General features: G+C 36.0%; 1 protein-coding gene and 1 non-coding gene across 3 annotated transcripts in view; one reads left to right on the forward strand and one right to left on the reverse strand.

Annotated features, from left to right (window-relative positions):
* The first annotated feature begins 435 nt into the window (after positions 1-435).
* On the forward strand, positions 436-509 carry Trnat-agu (transfer RNA threonine (anticodon AGU)). Its single transcript has one exon. It is a non-coding gene; the product is annotated as a tRNA-Thr (tRNA).
* Positions 510-5,419: 4,910 nt separating this feature from the next.
* Positions 5,420-21,996, reverse strand: part of LOC132910941 (lachesin-like) — a 269,863-nt gene continuing 253,286 nt past the window's right edge. The window contains exons 6-10 of one of the 2 annotated variants that reach the window (XM_060967152.1): positions 21,766-21,903; positions 17,603-17,752; positions 16,430-16,474; positions 8,319-8,384; positions 5,420-7,709 (exon numbers count right to left, since the gene is read on the reverse strand). In XM_060967152.1, coding sequence (XP_060823135.1) covers positions 7,543-7,709; positions 8,319-8,384; positions 16,430-16,474; positions 17,603-17,752; positions 21,766-21,903 — 566 coding nt within the window. In that variant the 3' untranslated portion in view covers positions 5,420-7,542. The remainder of the gene's footprint in view (positions 7,710-8,318; positions 8,385-16,429; positions 16,475-17,602; positions 17,753-21,765; positions 21,904-21,996) is intronic. The other variant, XM_060967162.1, reaches the window with a different exon arrangement.

Raw genomic sequence — 21,996 nt, forward strand, 5'->3', positions numbered from 1 at the left:
TTTAACGATCTTTCAAATCATTTTGTGCACAAGAGTCGCTGTTTACAAAAACCAACACCAGAACGAAAACACAAAAAATTGTAAAAACCACGACACACGATACAGTATGGCTACGTCGTACCGTCGCGTATCGGTACCTTTGCCCAACACACCTTACTCTAATTCATTGTTTATTGTGAATTTCAAAAGTGTATCAAAACAAAAAAAAAACAAATCTTGGCAAAATAAACGATTATAAAAAAAAAAAAACGTCGCTGTTTACAATTCTTTCCGACACGCCGCGGCACACAAAGGGTCTTGTCCCTAAGCGTAAACCCCATCAGGTAGATTTATAAATACTTTTTTTTTAGACAGTTGTGATATATTTGAGTCGATATATTTTTTAAATGTTGCTATTTATAGTGATTAAAATATTAAAAAAGTGTGAAAACAAGTGGCGCCGTGGCTTAGTTGGTTAAAGCGCCTGTCTAGTAAACAGGAGATCGAGGGTTCGAATCCCTCCGGAGCCTAAATCAACAAAACCCTGATCCTCGCATAGAGTTTTAAGAGGGGGGTTGGGTTTATTTTTTTTTTTTGTTAACGTAACATCGAAACTGTCAATATTTACGTAATTACATATTTTAGAAATATCGATGAACTTTAAGCGAAATACATCATCGTAACTAAGAAATTTCTAGACGTATAAATGTAGGAAAGAAACGAAATTCCAATAACAACCATATTCAAACGTCATTGGAGATGAAATAAATTCGAGATAATAATATGTGATAAATTTGTATTTTCATGTGTACACGGACAGTGGACAATCTCCTGGTCTCGACGGTGCTTAAAAGACTAGATTGCGTGCCGAAAGCACGATGTATGGCGTAACCATATTGCAAAAGCAATAACGAAACGTATCGTTTACCGATGGCAGTTTAATTTTGTTCCGTCCTATAATTCCAAAGCTGTTCGTTTCAATTCATACGATTATTGCATTCGAAGTTGAAATAAAATTCCTTCGAAGCAGATTCCTTATAAAACGAAAGAACGGTTTTAGCGTTTTAGCGTCGTTCACCGTTCTACTTTAACGCGTGGACGTTTGAAAATCATGTTTATTTCTTATAATTCTGATATTCTTCGTGTACCTATGTTTATAAATAACGTTATATACGACGAAGGCATATATAGTCACGCCACTACCTATTGTTAGCAGGGAAAATGCAGCCTATCTGTACACTCTGTATAATGTATTACATTTCTTTTCGTCTATACTCGTCGAACTTAATCTCTTCGTACATAGTATACTATACTTAAGGTCTACTTACAAGCATTCGCACGACTCGCTTCATCTCTCACAGTTATATTCGACTTTCGCGTTACTCAATTACATCGATCATTCAACATCGATTGGAATGGTATCTACAATGCGGATGATACAAAAGTATGTGGTACTCTGCGCACAATTGTTCGCATTATGTATCGTTAGATTAAACGTTACATGCGCTAGGTACGATTTACAAATGTTCAAACGGAACGGAAAATTTAATTGCAACTAATTTGCGTTGCGATTTCAGACTCGAAGAATCTATACGATACGCGCTAAAGAATGTTCGATTAATGTGGAACCTAAAATTAATTTTCCCCGAGAATAGAATAGAATGTAATTTCATATTTGTATGTTAAAAATTTACTTCGACGACGTATTAAATCAACGTACGAGATATAATATCGTTACATCACGTCAATTAAGATTATGTAAGGCGTAAAACTTTATTTCAAGCATCATCCTCTCTGGATATAATGTTCACATTTGCGAATCACGAATTCATCAATATGCAAGTACATTTTCCTTATTCGGCAGTTATCCAACATACGTATATCTTTCGATTACTTTCGTAATTCAACCGTACCGTTTAAGCATTATACACAGGCAAATAAAAAATTAGATCTTCACACCGAAAATATTGGTTTTAGTACGAGGGTGACTCAAATATAAACGAGACTTTTGTTTCTGAGCGCGTAAATTTAAAGGGAGCGAGCGGCCGCTTCTAGTGTGCATTGGTTGGGATGTCAGGAGTGGGGAGAGCAGGCCGTTGTCCAGTTCAGACACGTTTGGCGGTAGTATTCAAGATGTCAGAGCAACAAGTACACCTCTCAGTTGCGCAACGCATTATTATTAAATTTCTCACACATGAAGGCGTCAAACCAATAGAAATTCTGCAAAGATTGACTGCACAGTTCGGGGATCAGACACTGTCAAGGGCTCGCGTGTTTGCCTGGCATAAGAAGTTCAAGGAAGGACGTGAACTGGTTGAAAATGTGGAACATGATCGTCGTCCTCGAACCAGCATTACGGAGGAGAACATTCGCACAATAAATGCTGCTTATTACTGTGAGCTTTTGAGGGAGGCAAAGGTTGCTTATCGTTCGAAAAGGCGTAACCAACCGATTCGAGACGTCATTCTCCTCCACGACAACGCCAGGCCTCATACAGCAGCTCTAACCTGCACAACATTAGAGGAAATAAGGTGGACTCCACTTGATCATCCTCCCTACAGTCCTGACCTATCGCCCTGCGATTTCCATCTCTTCGGACCGCTTAAAGAAGCACTAGGAGGACAACGATTCCAAGACGACGCGGCGGTGGAGGCCTTTGTGCGCAATTGGCTTCTGACACAGCACTCTTCTTTTTACGATGCTGGGATCAAAAATCTCCCAATCCGCTGGGAAAAATGCATTTCCAAAGCAGGAGACTATGTTGAAAAATAATATGTGCTTGGCTATGTTATTTCACTGAATAAAATTATTTTAAAAATAAAGTCTCGTTTATATTTGAGTCACCCTCGTATCTATATCGATCGAACGTATTTTATTCCTTTTAGTTTGCATTACGAACGTTTACAGTTCCGTAGCTTGCTTAAACGTCTTGTATATTTAATCGATCGTTGTTAGTTCTACTAATGCACGTTTATGCGATATAAAATAGACGTTTTTTGGTCGTCGCGACAGATCGATTCAATTTTTTCTACGATGTATCTTGCAATTGGTACGAGGAATAAATCGTGGAATAAGTTTCGACATATTTAAACGTATGGCCAATTATTTGCTAGATATGTATGACGTCAAGTAACTTTTTACATAATTTACATTATTACACCGTCAAAGCAAACTATTTGAAAGGTGGAACTGCACGAATGCCTACTGGTCAACACGTAACGAAAGACAGACGATAATTGACTTTTCTAACAACGGTTCTTTACGATCAAACAAGAACGCGGACATTTGATATGTTCTGGTGGACATTCTTCGTTAAAATCTGTTACTCGAACGTTAAATGCTATACAATTGGGCAACGAATCGTGTCTAAGTGCTTAATATCGTGATTTTTCACAGATAATTATCCGTCGGACGTCTTGAATATTTACACAGAAGAGATACAAATATTTCTTAACAGAATTTCACATTAGAGATTAATTACGAATAAAAGTGGTACGATAAATTAGAATTTAATGAAATATTTTATCTAACGTTCCGTAATAATTCTTACTCTCACAATTGGTCAATGTCACGTAATTAGTTTAGTCGTCTAGCACGTTTCACACCGTATTCGCTGTTGGCAAAATTTACTCGTTTATTCGATCGTCGAATCGTATTCTGATTTAAAGTTACGTTTGAAGATTAACTCGAACCAAACAAACGAGAAAACTAAACTAAAAACACGTTAATTATTTTGAATAGGAAATTTTAACGCAGAACTTAGAATTGTCAAGCGATAATTATATTAAGCGCGCAGCCGATAAAGAAGCGTTAATGATATTTATCGATATCTCCGTAAGGATGAAAATAACGTATTGTTCGAGAATTATCGAATAAACGGTAATAGTTTTAAAGAAACATTCGCGCGCTCGGATATGTTTCGCGTCGTTGGATAATAAAAAGATCGTAAATTCGTTTCCCCTCGGTTCTTTCACGATCGCTGTAGAATGCGTGTGCGGAGAATCTGAAATCGGACTACCACATTGTCCGTGACATTATCAACGATCCTTTCATCCTGTCTCGCGATCCTTGCGATATTATTTCTTACGTTGATCGCTAAAATCCCATAAACGGCTTTATTTTTGTCCCCCTCCTCCTTTTTGAGTACGTCGCGTTTACGAATTGACGCATCGAACGCGAAACGATCCATCATCCGATTCATAAACACGTGGTCGCTCGATGAGTGAAAATCGTATGTACATAATATGTGAAACGTAGAACCGTTATGTCGACATCTTTATGAAAAACTATAAACCTTTGTTTCAATCGTCTAAAAGTATGCAGTTTAAGCGACGATAAACGATTACTTGCCAAAGTTGAAGTGTTTCTATGTCTGAACAGGCTCGACACATGGAACTCGTGTACGTAGAGAGGCTCACGAAAGTATTTGTAGGCTCATAGAATCCTTTCATCGATGTATTATGTATTACGTAGGTGAAGATGTAGGAGGAAAATATTTGGAAATTTCATTAGCGATGTAACGAGGCTCGACCGTCGTGACCGCGATTAATATGATATAATAGCGATTACAAGATATTTAATGCAAGCGTACGACGCTTCGTAAAGATCGGCAAAGTGTCTGAACACGGTCAATTATTCATTGTATCAATATCGGGCAACGTTCGATGAGATCATTTTTAGCGTTAATTACACGTTTCAGACGGTTTATTTATGCTATTATTTCCTACTAATTATTTACTAAGCGTACGCTCGCGATAAACTTCTTGTAGCTCTTATCCACACGGCAATAGTTGTCACGGTAACGATGTCTCGTTGCGGTACTAATGAAACTTCGAAAAGTTTTCTACAATGCCTATAACGTGTTTATACCTTCGCGAGCAACTCTATATTTTTCAACTGGCGTCGTTGAAACATTAAAACACTATTTCTTTCGGAAAATTGATCAATTTTCATGCTACTGTCGCATTAATTCGCAAATAAAATTGCAGATATACAAAGATAACGACGATTGCTTTTCCACGTAACAACGAATTTTCACGTAAGTTGTCGGTCGTTGAACGATACGTTGTTACGAAACGAAACGAACGATACGAAAGTTACGAATAAATTAGAGTTGATAGGTTTTTTTAACTCGTCAGATCGAATTTTAGTCGGTACGTTCGGTTTACGGTTATTTTGAACGATAAGCTTCGTTATACATTCGAAATACGACAAAACCGATAAGTGCGCGGAGCGAAAATTCCACTTTGTAATTTATTTATGCGATATGATCGAGTTCGAAATAAAGGATAAAAGAAATCTTGTATTTGGCATTAAGAAATATTGGTTTTAAAATTGCCATAAACCTTTGGTCCTTGAGCTACGACAAACGTATAGTAAATAATCGAAGTCTAGTATTGTCGAAGGACTTTTTAAACGTGTTTCGTATTTCATCGAAAGAAACAATTCTTTTTATTTCCGAAACACGTTGCGCATTTCCATAAACAGGGAACAAATTTTCCTGATTTTACAAATATTTTTCGACGTTATTCCGTCATATTACGTAACGGATAAACTTTCTCAAATATCTATCGACGTTTCACGATGCGTGAATATAAACAAACTTTTCTATTTACGCACTGATGTAATCATTATACCGGTATATGCGTTCAATTTCGACGTATTCTAAGTACATACATCTATAATCTTTGTATTTAAATGTGTTTTAATTCTAAAGCCTATAAGCTTCACGCTCTTTCGTACATTTTAATAAAATCTCTATGTTAGTGTATCGCTTGATTAAATCTATAAGTTTCAATTTACATTCCACTCGTATTAGATTTATAGACTATATAGTAAAGTTAATGGCGTTTCTTTTTTGTTATTTGAGACTGCTTAATGTCCCCGTTATTACAAAACTTTCACGTAGTTATGTATACGTGTATAGTGTATATCCTTGAAATTGTTCAAATCTGTTTTTTCACCTGACATCGAACGTTTCAAATTTTAGTTAGTTGATCCTTCCTAACTGTAAAGAAATTTCTTTCCTTCGCGAAGAAAGATTAATCGTTATCTTGGAAAACACTAGCGTAATTTTCACGGATAGCTTACGGAGAAATTACAATCGAGGGACTGTACAGTTTTTCCTGCGCGCTGTTTCACACGGAGATTCCATCTTCGATTGATCCATGATTTTTATGGGCCACGCGAGGTGTGATTCAGTTTCGGCCATCTTTCGTTATTCGATTATTTAATGCAGTTCAAGAGCGTCGAAACGATGCTCTCAGTCTTTGGATAATACTATATCTAACGTACTACGTACAGCTATATTATATACATATATACGAATATACGATTACCTATACAAATACATATATATATATATATATATATAATCATATATAATATGCGGTCGTATATGCATATGCATATGTATATGTATATGTATATGTATATATACACGAATGCATATCGATAATCGTTTTGTTCGATACACATTGTCCTTGGTATAAATACGAATCACTGGAGGCTTCCACCGAGGCTGTTGGTGCTAGTTGTCGAGCGCTCGTTACTACGTATTCGCAAAATCGGTTACACCAGATTTCTATATCTTGTCGATCTTCCTCGAAACTAAAACGATCGAAACGAAAAGTTTGATCTATCGTAACTTAACGTTCTTTTTTTTTTTAATTACGCAGCAATAAACAGTTTGCAATATCGTTGTCACGAGAGATATAACTTTAAGCAACAGATAGAGGTAAAAATTAGATATTCGTAAATAAGAGTAAGAGTAAAGCGCTATATATGTTGTAATTCCTTCTTTCGAAATATAATCGTGGTAGATAGTTTCGAAATTTTAGACGAAATCTTTGCCCTTTGCCATCTTACACACGCTCTGCGAGAAAATCTATGTGACTCCGTGTATCTCTTACTTTATTATTATCTTCGTTTTCCTTTGTTCGATTATCTTTACCGCGTCTGTCTACACTGCGACGAATATAAGAAAGAGCAAGCGAAATATAAAGATAAATTAAACAAAGTTTTCTAATTTAACGCGAATTAACGTGAAACACGGCGAACGAAGAACGGCTACCGCGATCTTAATCTCGTTGTAAAACGTTAACGCAACTGACTACGCGAAGATTAAGAACGAAATTTGACATTGACTACTATCTCGAAGTATAGCGTACCATTGAGCACGATCCAGGCTCGCTACATAACGCACCTGTAAATTCAATCGCAGCACAGGATCTTCTCGTGTTCCCTTACTTATTGCTCGCTACGTGACGTTCTCCGCGATAAAAGAATCTTTCCATCCGCTTAATCTACGCGATTACGGTTTACGAACAACTTACGACAGCTAATATCGTTACACAATAATAATGGTACTAATCGTAATAGAGTATGTCGTCTTATAATACAGGTATGATGGGTGGTCAGCGCGATTTAATTTATCGTGATTTAATTTATCCTCGGTATGGAGTCCCTGAGCGATGGATTTTTAAGTGGATTTACAAATTGTCGATGGGTCGCGATCGAAAGAAGGATTTGATGATAATGTGCTGGCACGGTGGGGGCCGCTCTTCAAGCCGGATGTAGCGTTCTTAACTGCGGACGATGGTAGAGGTAAACGGTGAATGTGACCAAAGCGAAAATCAAGCTGAAAGAGTCCTTGTTCGACGCCGCGGCGGAATCTTCGTAATCATCCTCTTCGTTTCCGCTGGTTTCTTTGCGTCCTCGTAACTTTAGATCTGCAAGAGGAAATCACGATATCGTTACGGCGGCGTGTACAAATCGATTCGACGAAAATAGTTTAACGCAAGGTGTTTCTTCGTTTATTTCCGATTCAGTGAAGAGAACGGAGGAACGAGAGAGAAAGCAAGAGTAGATTTAGCGAGTAATACGATAACAAGAAATTTAGTTATGCGCACGCAGTGACCTAGTGGCCAAGTTTCTGGGCGAAACGCGAAATATCGTATCGAAACGCGCCTTTGCTTCAAAAATGAGAAAATTCGAAAATATTCGAGAGAACGCGCAGAGGAGAGTCTTTGAATACGACGTAATTGCCAGCAATATAACGACACGTTATTTTCTTAATTGGATTCATTAACATTAACGAAAAGAACAACGTTTATTTGTAGAACCGAATGAAACGTCGTTTTTCTCATTTCTCTCAATGTAAAAAGAGAAACACGTATTTCGACTGTTATTAGTTTTATAGCAGATACGAACGAGATACGAGTATATACACGTGTACATGTATATTCCATTCGATATATCGTATAATATCAAACGTACGTAATTAATAATGATAATCGTTATAGAGATGGATTTTATACGAAATATTTGAGACAATTTACCTCTTTCTTTCAGCATGTCTTGGTTTCCTTCGAAAATATCGTTTCTCGAATTGTGCCTTAATTTCCCTGTAACAATATCGATGTTTATCAGATAAATCGTATGGAATCGTGACATCTTATCGAGATACGAGAATTTAAACGATCCTGTAAACACGGCACGGCATTTACCGTTACAGATCGTAATATAAATACTTGACAGGGGAAAAAACTTGAAATATCTTTTCCAACTTTTTTTCTCCGCAATTGCTTCCTTTATCGTCTTATCATCTTTCTGTCTTTTTCAACCTTTCAACATATTCTGCGTTCCATACTCTAGTTTGTCGTCCATTTCTCCTCGAAGAAGAACAAATAGGCGAAAGAGAAAAAGGAATCGTTGCATTTTTATCCGGTTTTTTTCAAGTAAACAGCTTGAACCAGAGTTGACGTTAAATACGAATGAAAATGGAAAATGGAAAACCGTGGTTGCCTTTTCGCTGCAACCGGAAAATCGATCGGACGTTTTGTCGAAGTTCAAATCTAAGTTCGTTTGTCACTGTGAAAAATGCATCTTAGAGCTGTGTATTTTCTCGAGTAACGAGGGAAGAAGTTAAGAACAGGAGGTCGTTGCGAAACGACAGGATAAACTAACGTAGATCGACGCAACGATCGAGAAATAATTGGCAGGTTCCTTTGTGCCTTGATAAAGATTCTCGCTAAATTCTCACTCATCCCTGTTTAAAACTTTCGTGTATTCTCTTTCATCTTGTTCGATTCACTCGTATTTCTTTTCGTTCGTTTTAATATCTTTATCCGCGCGAGTCGAATAAAATAAAGTCGAATAAAAGAAGGTCGAAGAATAAAGAAAATACAAGTTCGTTGGCATTTTCCAAAAAAGATACGCTTTGCCTTAAATTTTACCACTTTTCTGTTCTAAACGCTAAACAAAATGATCGGCCATGTTTTTGTGCGAAAAATCAGTAAACGCTATAGAGTATCCGAACGAAAAGCAGTTAAATGTCTCTATTGTGTCTCTAACGATATCGCAAACGTTTAAACCGCAACGCGAATAATTTTGCAGGAGGAAAGAAAATTTATTTTTTATATTAATCCATTTTATCCATCGGATGTACGTATCGATTATGATTTTCAGATGATGTTGAATATAAAAATTGGAAACGGTGGTAGGACCATGCGCGCTGTTTTTGTTTGTAATTTATCTCTTTATAAATACTCAAAGCGATAGCTATCGGCACCGATACAACGTTTTAAAGCGAGCAATCGCCGATCGCTATTCTCTTCCAATTGCTTCTGGCATCAGCAGAAATTCTAATTGGGAGATTTCATTGTCTCGTGGCAAGAGCTAACGCGATTAACCTTTTCGAGGGCTTCATCTATGCGCGAGTACGTTTTTCATGTTTTTATAAAGATGGTGAACGAATAGCGCAGAAATAATCTTAAAAAACTGGCCTCTGCACGACTACCTCCGCCACGTTTCAGCTCCATCGATTTTTTGGGTTTTATACGAGAAAAGCAAAAAGCAACTTTTATCGCCTTTATAAGTCTTTTCACATATGCATGTTGACGAAAAGTGTATCGCAAAAGATACAGGTATATTCATCCACTGTTTCATCTAGTCTCGTTATTCGTATCGCTGGTTTTTCCTATCGCGTCTAATGCCAAACATCCCTATAAATAGATTCAGATTCAGGATTCAGGATTCAGAATTCGCAATTCAGATTTCAGGCCTAATTATATAGAATTATTTTTAGGCCGTTATCTTTCAGAAATCTAAAATTTTTCACGTTTTCCAAATTATCTAACTATCTAAATCGATCTTCATGTTTTCTATAAAACCAGCGAGTGTTCCGGCGCTTAGGAATCCAATCTAAATAAAGTAAAATGGTAAACGAAATATTCCATTTTTCAATTCCAAGAAAGAGATTCTACCACAAAGCATATTTTTATCGAAAGAAAATAATTGCAAGCGTCGAATGTACATAGGCTACGTTTGTGTTACGCAACGATTGACTTTTTCCCCGTCTATATATATATATATCTTCGTAGGCCAAAGAGATATGGTAAAATGTATTTAACGCCTATAGACGTTCATAGAATAAGGATTTTTTAGTCTTTGCTTTGCGGAAGAAGCTACCAAAAGACGTTTACCGACGATAGTCTAGCATCGATCGCGGAATCGAAGCTCGGCTTAGACATCGAACGTTTAATAGTTGAATACCAGCGCGTCACATTTCATTCTCGTGATTTTGTTCGTTGGTAATACTGCGATATTTGCTCTAAATCCCGAAGCAGGTACTCGCGCAGAGAAGAGTGGACAGAGTTCAATAAAGTTGACCTATGGCTCGAAACGGCTCTATAAATCTTCCATCGAACGCAACGTCGCCTCTCAATCTGTTAGCATCAAAATATTTTGCATATATCGATTTCCGGCCTTCGAGTGTACACGCAAATGTGGCTGGACACTGAGCCAATAATAAATCCTGGATTTTTCATTACAATAGAACAGAGAGAGAGAGAGAGAGTATTCGTGAAATGGAAAAGTGAATGGCGCCCCTTGTTAAGAAACATGCCTATCAAGTATTAAATTCAAATCGATCGAAGAAATTAATAGAGACGTCGACGCTAAAATTATTTTATGCGTTTTCCGTTCGATGAAATTAATCATCCGAATATTAATAAAAGAATTTCAATCTTAACGAGTGATCGATCGATCAAGTATAAATATCCAAAAAATATTCGTAATTAGTAACATTACATTTTTTCGATCGATATACATAAATATATACGCGTATATACCCTTAGATAGTACGTAATTTACAGATAAATGGACGACGTTGACTAAATATAATAATTTAGTAATAAATTTACATCGATTTACGATGGATTACAACTTGAATATTAACTAGGAAAAACAATGAGCTTTTACTCCCTGTGTAATTATATCAAATAGCGTTCTCAAGAGGTTATTTAAACATACCCGAATTATAAATCATCCAGCAGGTACGAGATTATGAAAATGAAGAAATCCTTCCATTGTTCATTTTTCAAAGAAAATCCCTGAGAAAATGTAAATGTGGTATAAATGAAAAGAAGCTCCGTACGGAACTGGTTCAAAGGGAAAGAAGATAATAGACGTAAAGGTATATCGGATGATATAGCTGAGGGAGGTTGCATATGTGTGTGTATATATATATATATATATATGATGTAATATTATAAATTTATGTAAATTTAAATGTACAAAAATGCACAGAATGCACAATAATATACAATTATATATAAAGTATCCAAGGTAAGATTTTTTATAATATTTAGAGACTGAAACTAATCTGTGTTTGGATTTTACTATTTTTTAATCGATCGCGTTTGTAAAAATATGTATTTGCGCGAACATCCGCAGCCTAGTAATTCTACATTAAGATACGATTAACTGCAAAGTATTTTGATACAACGTTCGTACGTACTCCTCCGTATTTAAAATTTTTACCAATAAAATATGACTTCGACTATGATGGAACGTACGATGAAAAGTTGAAGCACGCGCAAACTATTTTAACGAGTCGGAAATTTTTGTGTTCGCGTTATATACAAAATAAAAATTCCAAAATATTTTAATTTCAAATATTTAATACGGGCTATTACCATTATATGTACAGTGATTATTTCTACATCTTTCAGTTAGAACTATTTTTCTCGATGTTTTCGATATTAGTTGGAACGATATTCGAAATATTTGAAAATCAAACTTAAAAGTATAATTTTCAATACCGTATAGTATTTCTTTGTACGATCAAAATTTTATGCAGTCATGCTTCCTCGTATTTGCGCATATTTATATTTCTTTCGAATATTCCAGTATTATGAAGTGCTGAAAAAAATATTCTCTGCAGGAGGTAGTTTAAAAAACACGGCCGAATTTAGTTGCTCCGGATAGAAATCGCGAATAATGTTGTCCAAAGTTGTTCAGAAACTAGAATGATATATTATATATGAAACATATATGAAACTAGAATGATACTGAATGGCATTCATCAACTAGAAGATAGAATGGGCAACTATTCGTACGCACTGTTCAAGCTGATGACTATTGACACTATTGACGATAATTTGTTGCAAATACCAAAACCATCGATTTACGAATATTTCAGTTACACGAGAGTGCAGTTCATCCGTTACACAAGTTTTATTATTATCGAGAAACGAACGAACACCTTTCACTAAAATTTTCGATATTAGTTGAAACGGTATATTTGAAATATTTCAAACCGAAGCTTAAAAATTGATTTGGCAAGTTTTATTACTATTTAATACAGCTACGTGGTAGCTATATGTTATCTTCGGGCAAGGTACACGTATAAAAAGTTATTGTTAGATTTTTCTAAAAGAACGCTACGGATAGAAATATACGGAAATATACCACGGATACGTTAAAAAAGCGAAAGAAAGAAATTTTTCCATCGAATATTTTATTCTTCGTTTACGATTTACCTTCCGCCATCGTACTAAATTAATCCAATTTTTCCTCTATCCCATGAATTTCGAACATTAGATAGCATTTTATTTTGAACGCTGCGCGAATTCTGGCAATAGCTTTGGAATTATTTATTAGAGGGAAAATTGAGAAGATTGATTATATCATAACTTTTTCAACATCGAATATCCACAAGATATATTTTAAATGTAAATATAAAAAGGTATAACGGAGAGAATCGACGTTTTATCGAAGAGTATAAAATTTGGATGAAGAAGCTATTATAAACCACGTAAGAATTTATAATTCATATAAGATAGAACGTTGAATATTCGTAGGATTTTCGGAAATTTGCTCGTGTATTGAAAAACGAACTGGAAGTTTAGCAAAAGCCTGGCATTCTGCTCGTAGGGAAAAGGGTTTGATGAACAAGGTGTAAGTTCAAAATGGCATTCAACCGTGGCTTTTTATAGAGGCGTTCTTCTAAACGTCTAGCTTCTCTGAAACGGGTTCTATCGACTTTTGTACGTCTTTTTCGCAACCAGCTGCCTGTCGAAAGCAAATGAGATGGTGAGCTTGTAAATCTGACACGGCGGTTCCTATTCATTCACGATTTCACACAGAAATGGTTCCGTCTCGACTTGAAAAACGAGCGTCGTGATCATGTTGAACCTGAACTGTCCTTGGAGAGACTTTCAAGAGTTACACGTATAGATCTCTGTGAATTTTTCGCAGCAAAATCCGACTTTGCCAACGTTTGTATTTCAGAGAAACTTAACGCGTAAACATCAAGTAAAATAATTTTTAAGCTCGGACGAACCGTTTTATACTAGGTTCGTCAAAGTGTCCTGTCACTTTTATTCCCTTAAAGTCTGTATCTCTACGGATTGATCTATCAAAGTATCGAATATATTTCCTCAAAATTTCGTCACATAGTTTCGTAAGGATTTTCTTGTCTCCAATTGCAAATACAACGTGCGCTTCGTCATAGAACGGTTGAGCGATGAAATTTCAACAACGGATGATTTGTTCAGCGATATTAGGTGCTTCGCTTTTATCTATAGCTTGTACTTTCATCGTTAAGATAGGGATACAGACTTGACTGCGATTTGTGGAAATCTCCTAACAGAAACGTAAATATAATAAGGTAATAGAATTTTTCGATCGATCTAATATATGAAAGAAGCGTTATATTTTGACGCGTCCTCTCCAAGGTTTTACGATATCGCTGATATTTGCCTCGGTTTGGTTCAAGTGTTACAACGCCGTACATTTGGAACGAAATAGGCGTATATCTGCAAAGTCGCGCTTCGTGGCTTTAAAGCAAACAATAGGGTCAGGAGATACAGCGATAGAGTGACCAAACAATATCGTGGGATTTATCCTTCGATAGCCTTAAACGGCCAATTCAATTTACACAGAGGATACTAGTACGTTTTATACAGGTACGAAGGATACTGACATCGGACTGTATACCAACGGTTAACAAAATCGATATCGAAGGTGACGCCAGTGGAGTACACGTTGGACGGATATAAAAGTGTCGATTTGTTTACCAGAAATCGACAAAGCTTAGTAACACGACTGCTAACTGACAAACGATCGTCGATCGGCATCTGACTATGGTCGAATAACCTCGTTCCTTTGCTTCCACGATAAACGAATCGGACGTAGTCGAAACATATTTTAGTATTAAATCGGTAAGCGATGCGAATTAGGTAAATAGAAGCGCGTTTCCGCTGAGTTTGACAGTTACGCAACGTGAAACGAAACGTAGCTATAACTGCTTCGCGCGAATATTTTATTCTATATCATAATCATATTGTTACGTGCGAAATAAGTAGTTTCACGCGAGTTACGAAAAAGATGTTGGTAATATTTATACATACTGTCGTATGTTCGTCGCTGTATATCATTCTGTATATCATGAACTGTATATCATCAAAAAACGCGTGAAAAGTTCGAAATGTTCGAGAAACTTGTAATAAAAATGTATTTAGACTGTAAATGTATACTGGTATTTTATCCAACGAAGTTGTCACTGTGATATTACGCGAGACAAATACGAACGCTGAAATTCCTTTGATATCTTTGTTCTTCCGCAAGCGTTCGATCAACGTCAAACGCGAAGAAATAAACAAACAGAAAAAAGAAATTTAACCGAGTTGCTCGGTTCATTGGAGTTGGCGAAAAAACGAAATGTTACCGCGCCCGTGCATGGTAAACGTAATAAAGTTGGGTCGACAAAGTTCGGACAATTTCGGACCAGTTATTACCTTACAAAACTAATCCACGTGGATTCGATCCACATTACCGCTGGTGATGCTATCCTGTGGCTCATCAGAGGAAAGGCAATTTTATTTTCGAAACTGACACGCGATTATCCCAGGGCGAAATAAGCTTTGATGGGGGCCACGTCGGTGAAAGCAAGGGACTCGTGTCTAGCTTTTGTAGAGGTTGTGATTCAAGAGAATATCCGTTGAGTGGATTGGCATGCACAAACCAGACACTCGATCTAATTAATCAGCGACCCGTTATTTCATCGCAAGTACGTTACGCTGCATCATTCGGAAAGTACTACTCGACACAAAGCGAGCAATAACACAGCCAGCGATTTCTGGCTTGCGTGTCGAGCATAAAAAATAAAGCACCACCGCGGACGATCTGGATTCCCTGAGACTGAAAAAAAAAAAAAAAAAAAAAAAAAAGAAAAAAAAAGGAAAAAATAACACGGAAGGAAGGAAGAAAAAAAAAAGCAAAATACCGAACGGAATAACAAATAGATTTCGAAATCGTTAATCCACCGAGTGTTGCCTTCCGTGATAAAAATGCAATATTATTTGGGAAATGTATCGCGCGTGGAAGGTCGTGCGACAAAAGGGATATCGAGGTATAAGATATACGTACGTGTCTTTTTTATTACAACAAAATTGCAAACCTCCGCATTTTTAAGACTGGTAGTTCCATGTCCGAAGCAAATTTTAACGAAGTAAATAACTGTATAATATTCTGTACCAATAAATATCGTTTAAAGCAACATTTCGAACCAATTATATATTTTAATCAATCGTAACGTGAGAACGGTAAAATTACTGCAATCGAGGTAAAAATTATCGAGCTTGTCGAAAGAGTTCGCAAAGTAACAATTTATTGGAATTTGAATATTATCAGAGATTGGTGATAAGAAATCCCATTTGCGTTTCAAATTGTGTCGTGATTATGTTTGAACCAACTAATGCATTAACACCACTCCAAATTGATTCTATTCCCTAACCAACTATTTGGATTACTGATAATTTGTTCCTGATTTAAAGGCATGTTTGTACGTGTACATGTATTAATACAGCGAGCCTAATGCTCGGAAATAGTTCGAGTAATTAATAAACGTAACGTTTAGTGGTACGTTTATTAAGTTATATAAACTTTGAATAAAATTTCGCTGAGATAAATTTTTCTAAATCGATTTAGTGGCAAATTTGCAGCAAGGATAATTTCTAAATCTATGTCACATACATTTGGAATTGGCCCTGGATCTGTGTAAAAAAACTACTTTGATCTTATTATCGTACCATCTTACAAACTATGATTCTCAAATAAATAATATTCGTGGCGAAGAAAAATAAAATGTAAACTAGGGATTTACCTTTGTATTTTGTATTACTACCAGTAGAGTTCGAAGATGTTATTGCTAAAACATATGGAAAAGATACATTATAATTACTTATTTTATACTAAAAAAAAAAATATATATATATATATATATATATATATATATATATATATATATACAGCCAGATACGATGATTGGATCAGACGAAACGTCTTATTGTTAGACACATATATGGCTATATATTGGTTATTTAGAATATGTACGTTAAGATATTCGGGTCCTAATATTTTAAGGCGTAACGAGTATAAACAACAACGGAGAATTTTCTAAAAACATACAAGATTGAATTTTAGAGAATAGAATTTTGTTGTATAAACGTTATACGTTTCGTTGTATAAATAAATTCAGAAGATTTTATCTCTTTTCGTAGAATTTAAAGGTCTCGTGTAACTATGACTTTAAATAAAAAGAGCTATTTGTCGCGATAGGATACGAATATTATAAAATAACGATATAAAATATGAAAGATCATATAATATTCTTCGATATCAACTGACTAAACGATGTGTACTGGATGATCGAAAACTAAGTTTCACGACCGCCGGATCGACGGAGAATACTTTCGACGGTATAATTCTGTAATTTCTAATAAAAAGCACGATAACTTTAAAATTGTAGTAAAAAAAGATAAAATTTGTTATCGTGATATTCCGGTGAAGCAACGAAATCTGCTTTTTAGAAGAAACGTGTTGAGAACACGGAGAGATTATTCTGATAAAATTTTATATCACGACAAAGCTACCGTTACGAGGTATTTAAAGAGTTTAACAAAAGGCTTCAACTAGGAAGTAATTTTCGATGAGTTTCCTTAAGCGTGGTTGTTTTAACGAGACGAGCCGTCCGCTCGTCTTACTATAGGCTGAAAAATCGCCTGCAAAATCCAGAAAAGTGTATCGACATTTTTTATTCATATACCGTTTAATATTGAAATAATTTTCTACTTTATTAGCAATAAAATCGCTTCTATTCGTAGAAATAACGCGATCCTTTCGTCGTTTTAAAAAATATAGTTGTCGAAAGAAAATTAAAGCGCCGTTGAGACGATACATACTTTTAAGTAAAGATTTGTCGCAAGTTTCGTAAAATTTTCTTTCTGTATACAGGCAGCGTTGTACGAACGTTGGAAAAATACTCGATTATACTCACGATAAACTTTGATGGTGCCATCGGTGTCTCCTAATGCATTTCTAGAGACACACTTGTACGATCCAAAATCGGATGGACTGACGGAACTTATCGTTAATTTCATATGAACTTTATACGCGTTGTCCAATAGTATAGGCTCGTATTTCCCTCCTGAAAGAAATTACAATCCTGTCAATTCGTGAATCGATGTCGACGTTAATTACTATTGAAATTATATCGCTTTATTATTTTGACACGTTATTAAAATAGAGGTCTACATACACCTGACGCGGATAATATTTTTCATTCGGCATTAAATAAAGAATATATTAATAAATTTTATTCGAAGGAATATTTATTCGGTACTTATGCAAAACTTTATTGCAGTTTAATGAAACATATTTCCCGAAGTATTATATTAAAATTTGAAATTGCAGTATTTTGCGAATCGTATAAAATATTTTACAAAATATTACATAAATATCGAAATTCCGATTACGACCACTATTACATTTAAAATTATTAAATCGAATAGGTAATTTTATTACATATAAATCGATATATCGATTAGGATGAAGCAAAGTAGGGTAACAATTACATATATGTAGAAGACGTTATGACGTTAAATGTGTACGCATCAACGAAACACGATTAAATGGAATAAAATTTGTAATTTGCTTTAACGAGATAACTATCACGCGTCGGAAACGAATTTAGTAAAATATCGATAATATTGTAAATTTTATTAATACTATGGATAAAAAGAAAAGGAACTTTGTAATCTTAACAAGGTGCAAATTCACGTATCCTCTCAAAGGGATTCAAATTGCCTTCGATAACATAGTACGTTAGACGATCAAAATCAAATTTTTAATAAGCAAAATCTAGCGTATCGTCTTCTGGAATGGCGAGTGTCGTGCGTGTTACGGTTTCGTATCTAACGAGTATTTCGTCGCTGTGTATCAAACATGTTCGGTTGCAATTAAAAGCTTTCGTTTTTTTGCGAAACAACCCGTTTAGATTTCTAGACGGTCATGAAATAAAACATCTACACATCGTAATTTACAGAGAAAAGTTCAGTTCTTTAATTGGTGGGCGTTAAAACTATGGAAAAGCGAAATGTATTTAAACGACTGATATTTTTTGCCGCTTGGCACCGCTTATAAAAACTGTTTACAGGATAGTTATCTCGCACATTTACGGCATAGCAGTTTCTTTAAGTCGCGAAAACAGCATAGTAAAATGTTGATTCTGCGTTGAAAGAAATTTAGTAGCAAATTATGCTTTGTACATTTCATTCGTTACTCTACATTTTCCTTAATTTGCGCTTTCATTCTCATTCTACGCAGTTCGGCGCGACCGTGCGTTCCTTTTCCTTATGTTATTACGTTCGATAGTAAATATCGAGTCAATTTACGAATCGAATATGATCGATCATCATCGGCAAATTATAATCATAAAATCGGCAGGTTAGTTCCATTTCTAACAAAACAGTGGCGCCTCGTAGCCACGTCGTCGTTTTAAAACGACGACAAGTCCTGACGATCGATCTGATAGATAATAAATAACTCTTCGTTCGCCGTTTTTTTACGGAAATGGTCGTGTACCGTGCAAAACGAGTATAGAAATTTCAGCGTCTTTCGAACGAACGTCACAATAGTTCAATCAGTTTGAAAGATGGGCCAGCTTATTTTAGTATTCGTCGTGCAGCAGTCTAAGTTAACGTGATTTCTGTTTAGATCGACACCATTCAGAGACGTTTCCGTTCTCCGACTCGTAAGATTCGAGATTCTATCGAACGATGGTAGCTATCTTACGCGAATAGAAAGGCTACGTGGATGCAAAGCGAAATAATGAAAGGAAAGTACGATTGCGAGGTGAATAACTACCGGGAATGTCCACGATTCAGTTTCGAATGGTTAAAAACAGTTTGCTATTTGCGAATCTCTTTGAGAATCTTGAATGAATCTTACGTTTACCGAGCCGGATAACCGAATCCTACAATCGCGATGACGATGCCTCGATCCATGCTTCGATAAGCACGAACGATCATTTTCCGAGAATAAGCTAAATATTTTCTGCTAAGTAATGATTATTATCATCGTTCGCGTTCGAATTATCGTAGCAGCGTCAATTTTCGTCCGTATAAAGAATAAATAAAGCGAAAATCGACGAGATGCTACGGAAAAATTACGTGGAAAGCCGTAGATAAAAATTTTAAAGCGCAAGTAATAGAAAGAAAAGGAAAGAGACGAATTTCTTATTCGTTCCAATGGTAAGTTCCAAGGTAAAATATCGATTGAATTACTGTAATAGCTGTAATTACAGCGAGAGGCATTTAGGCTTTTGGAATATTTCGATTTTTGAATTATTCGATATACGATTCCTATGTTCCTATGTTTGAAATTCACATTTACGCAAGAAAATATTAAGCAAGGAGTAAATGTACATTGACAAAAATTGCTCGTACTTGTATTGAATCGAATTCACTTAACAAGGAGATTAGTTCAACGCTGTTAGCGTTATCGGTACCTGGCAAATTAAAATGTATCGTGCTTAAATCTCTCGATCTTTTATCCTCGGTTCTTCGTCGACTTTAAAAAATGCGCAGTAAAAAAAAAAAAAAAAAAAGAAAATGCGACGCATCATCGAGCATAACGACGGTGGAAATTATGTAGCAACCAGATTGTGGCATCGAAATTCACGTTGCAAGTACTATTATTGCCTTCGATACAGATGCAAATATCAACAAGGTTATCGACGTAATAACGACAGCGGAAAAGGCCACACGTTGACGCTTCGGTCTTCGTATACATACACGCATCCTCGACTCTTCTCATAAATGCCAGATGAAATCACGTTATACTTCTAACGTTCTGCTTCGATTCTCATGCATTATTCAAAAGCTAATTCTGTTCGAACAACCGACTGAAAGCTAAATCAGACGAAACATTTGGTTAGGCGCGTGATGTATCAATCGGATAAACGCATTAGACGGTCGATTCGGTTTTTCGATCGACGCATCGATCCATATACATGTAAAGAGCTTTCCAAGTCGATTGTAAAGTCGCAGAGAATATTTCAAAGTATTGGGAAATTATATGCGACGTAAAGTGTCCGTCTAGAGCGAAGATGGAATTAAACGATAATTATCGCGTAACAATCTACTAATAATATCTAATAATATCTATTCGGTTACAATTTTCTAATTCTATATCGATGATCAAATTTCTGCTAATTCGTAGAATTTAATTTCCTTTATTATTAAATTTATCGTCGTTATAGAACAAGATTCATCGATACTGATAGTTTGTAACTGGCTAATTGTAAATTTACGCCGATAATATTATTTCAATTGTGCAAGTTAGGGTCCACATACATATCTGCATATACAGTAAATAAGAAAAACATAGACCGACGATCATTTATCCAAATTTTTTTCATCGAAAACCATGACGTTAACATATTTTTTGAAGTCGACACATTTGTATGATTCGGTTTTTATTTCATAATACTTGTCTCGTGTTTATCGTAGCCGACATAGATCGACTCTCGTTAATACCGAAATTCTAGCAAAACCAACGGTTCAAAACATTCAGAGTATACTGGAAAAATACAAAAAATTGGCGTAATTCAAATGGACGAGCGGAAAATCGATCGAGTATCCGACGATGGAAGTGGCAATTGAAAGAAAATAAATTTCGGCCAGCATGGAGGTTGCTGACGCATGACCTTACACACAGTTAGGAAAGGATGGACTTGCAAAATGTATTTGACGGAAACCACTAAACGAGCGGAGATCGTGATACGAGGAAAATACGAGGATCTGAAAGGAAAGGTGGATCGATGAAGAGTACTAAAGCTGCCTTTTATAGCTGCCCTGACATAAAGCGGAGTCGAACGTTTATATTCGCGCTTCCTTCCACGCGTGTTTATGCGTTTGGTACGAAGCTTTCGTTATTCAAAGGTCTCGTTACAACCAATTACTCTCTTTTCCTTCTTTTTCTTCTTTTGCTTCTTCTTCTTCTTCCTCTTCCTCTTCCTCTTCCTCTTGGAAGATAAATGCAAGAAGAGTGTACGCGGATACGCTATTACACCTTGGAAAGACCAGGTTGAAGGCTATCGGAAGTTTTGCATAAACGACCGTTGGAGAAAATAAACGGTGAATCATTGTTTTAATCTACCTTGCGGAACTATCTCGTCCTTATCCCTTGTCCAATAATTGATGGATTTAGGATAAGCCTCCGAGTGGCACTCCAGAGTCAACTGTTGTCCCTCCTGAGCGCCCACCAATTGATTCTGCACCGAAATCATGGGTGGAACTGGAAGAAGAAAGACAGATCTCGCCATCGCGTAAATAAACGTTTGCTTTTCCCTTCGTGTTCGCTTGGCTTTTGCATTTTATCGCTGTGGCT

The sequence above is a fragment of the Bombus pascuorum genome, chromosome 1 (assembly GCF_905332965.1).
Source record: "Bombus pascuorum chromosome 1, iyBomPasc1.1, whole genome shotgun sequence".
NCBI classification, from domain to species: Eukaryota; Metazoa; Arthropoda; class Insecta; order Hymenoptera; family Apidae; genus Bombus; species Bombus pascuorum.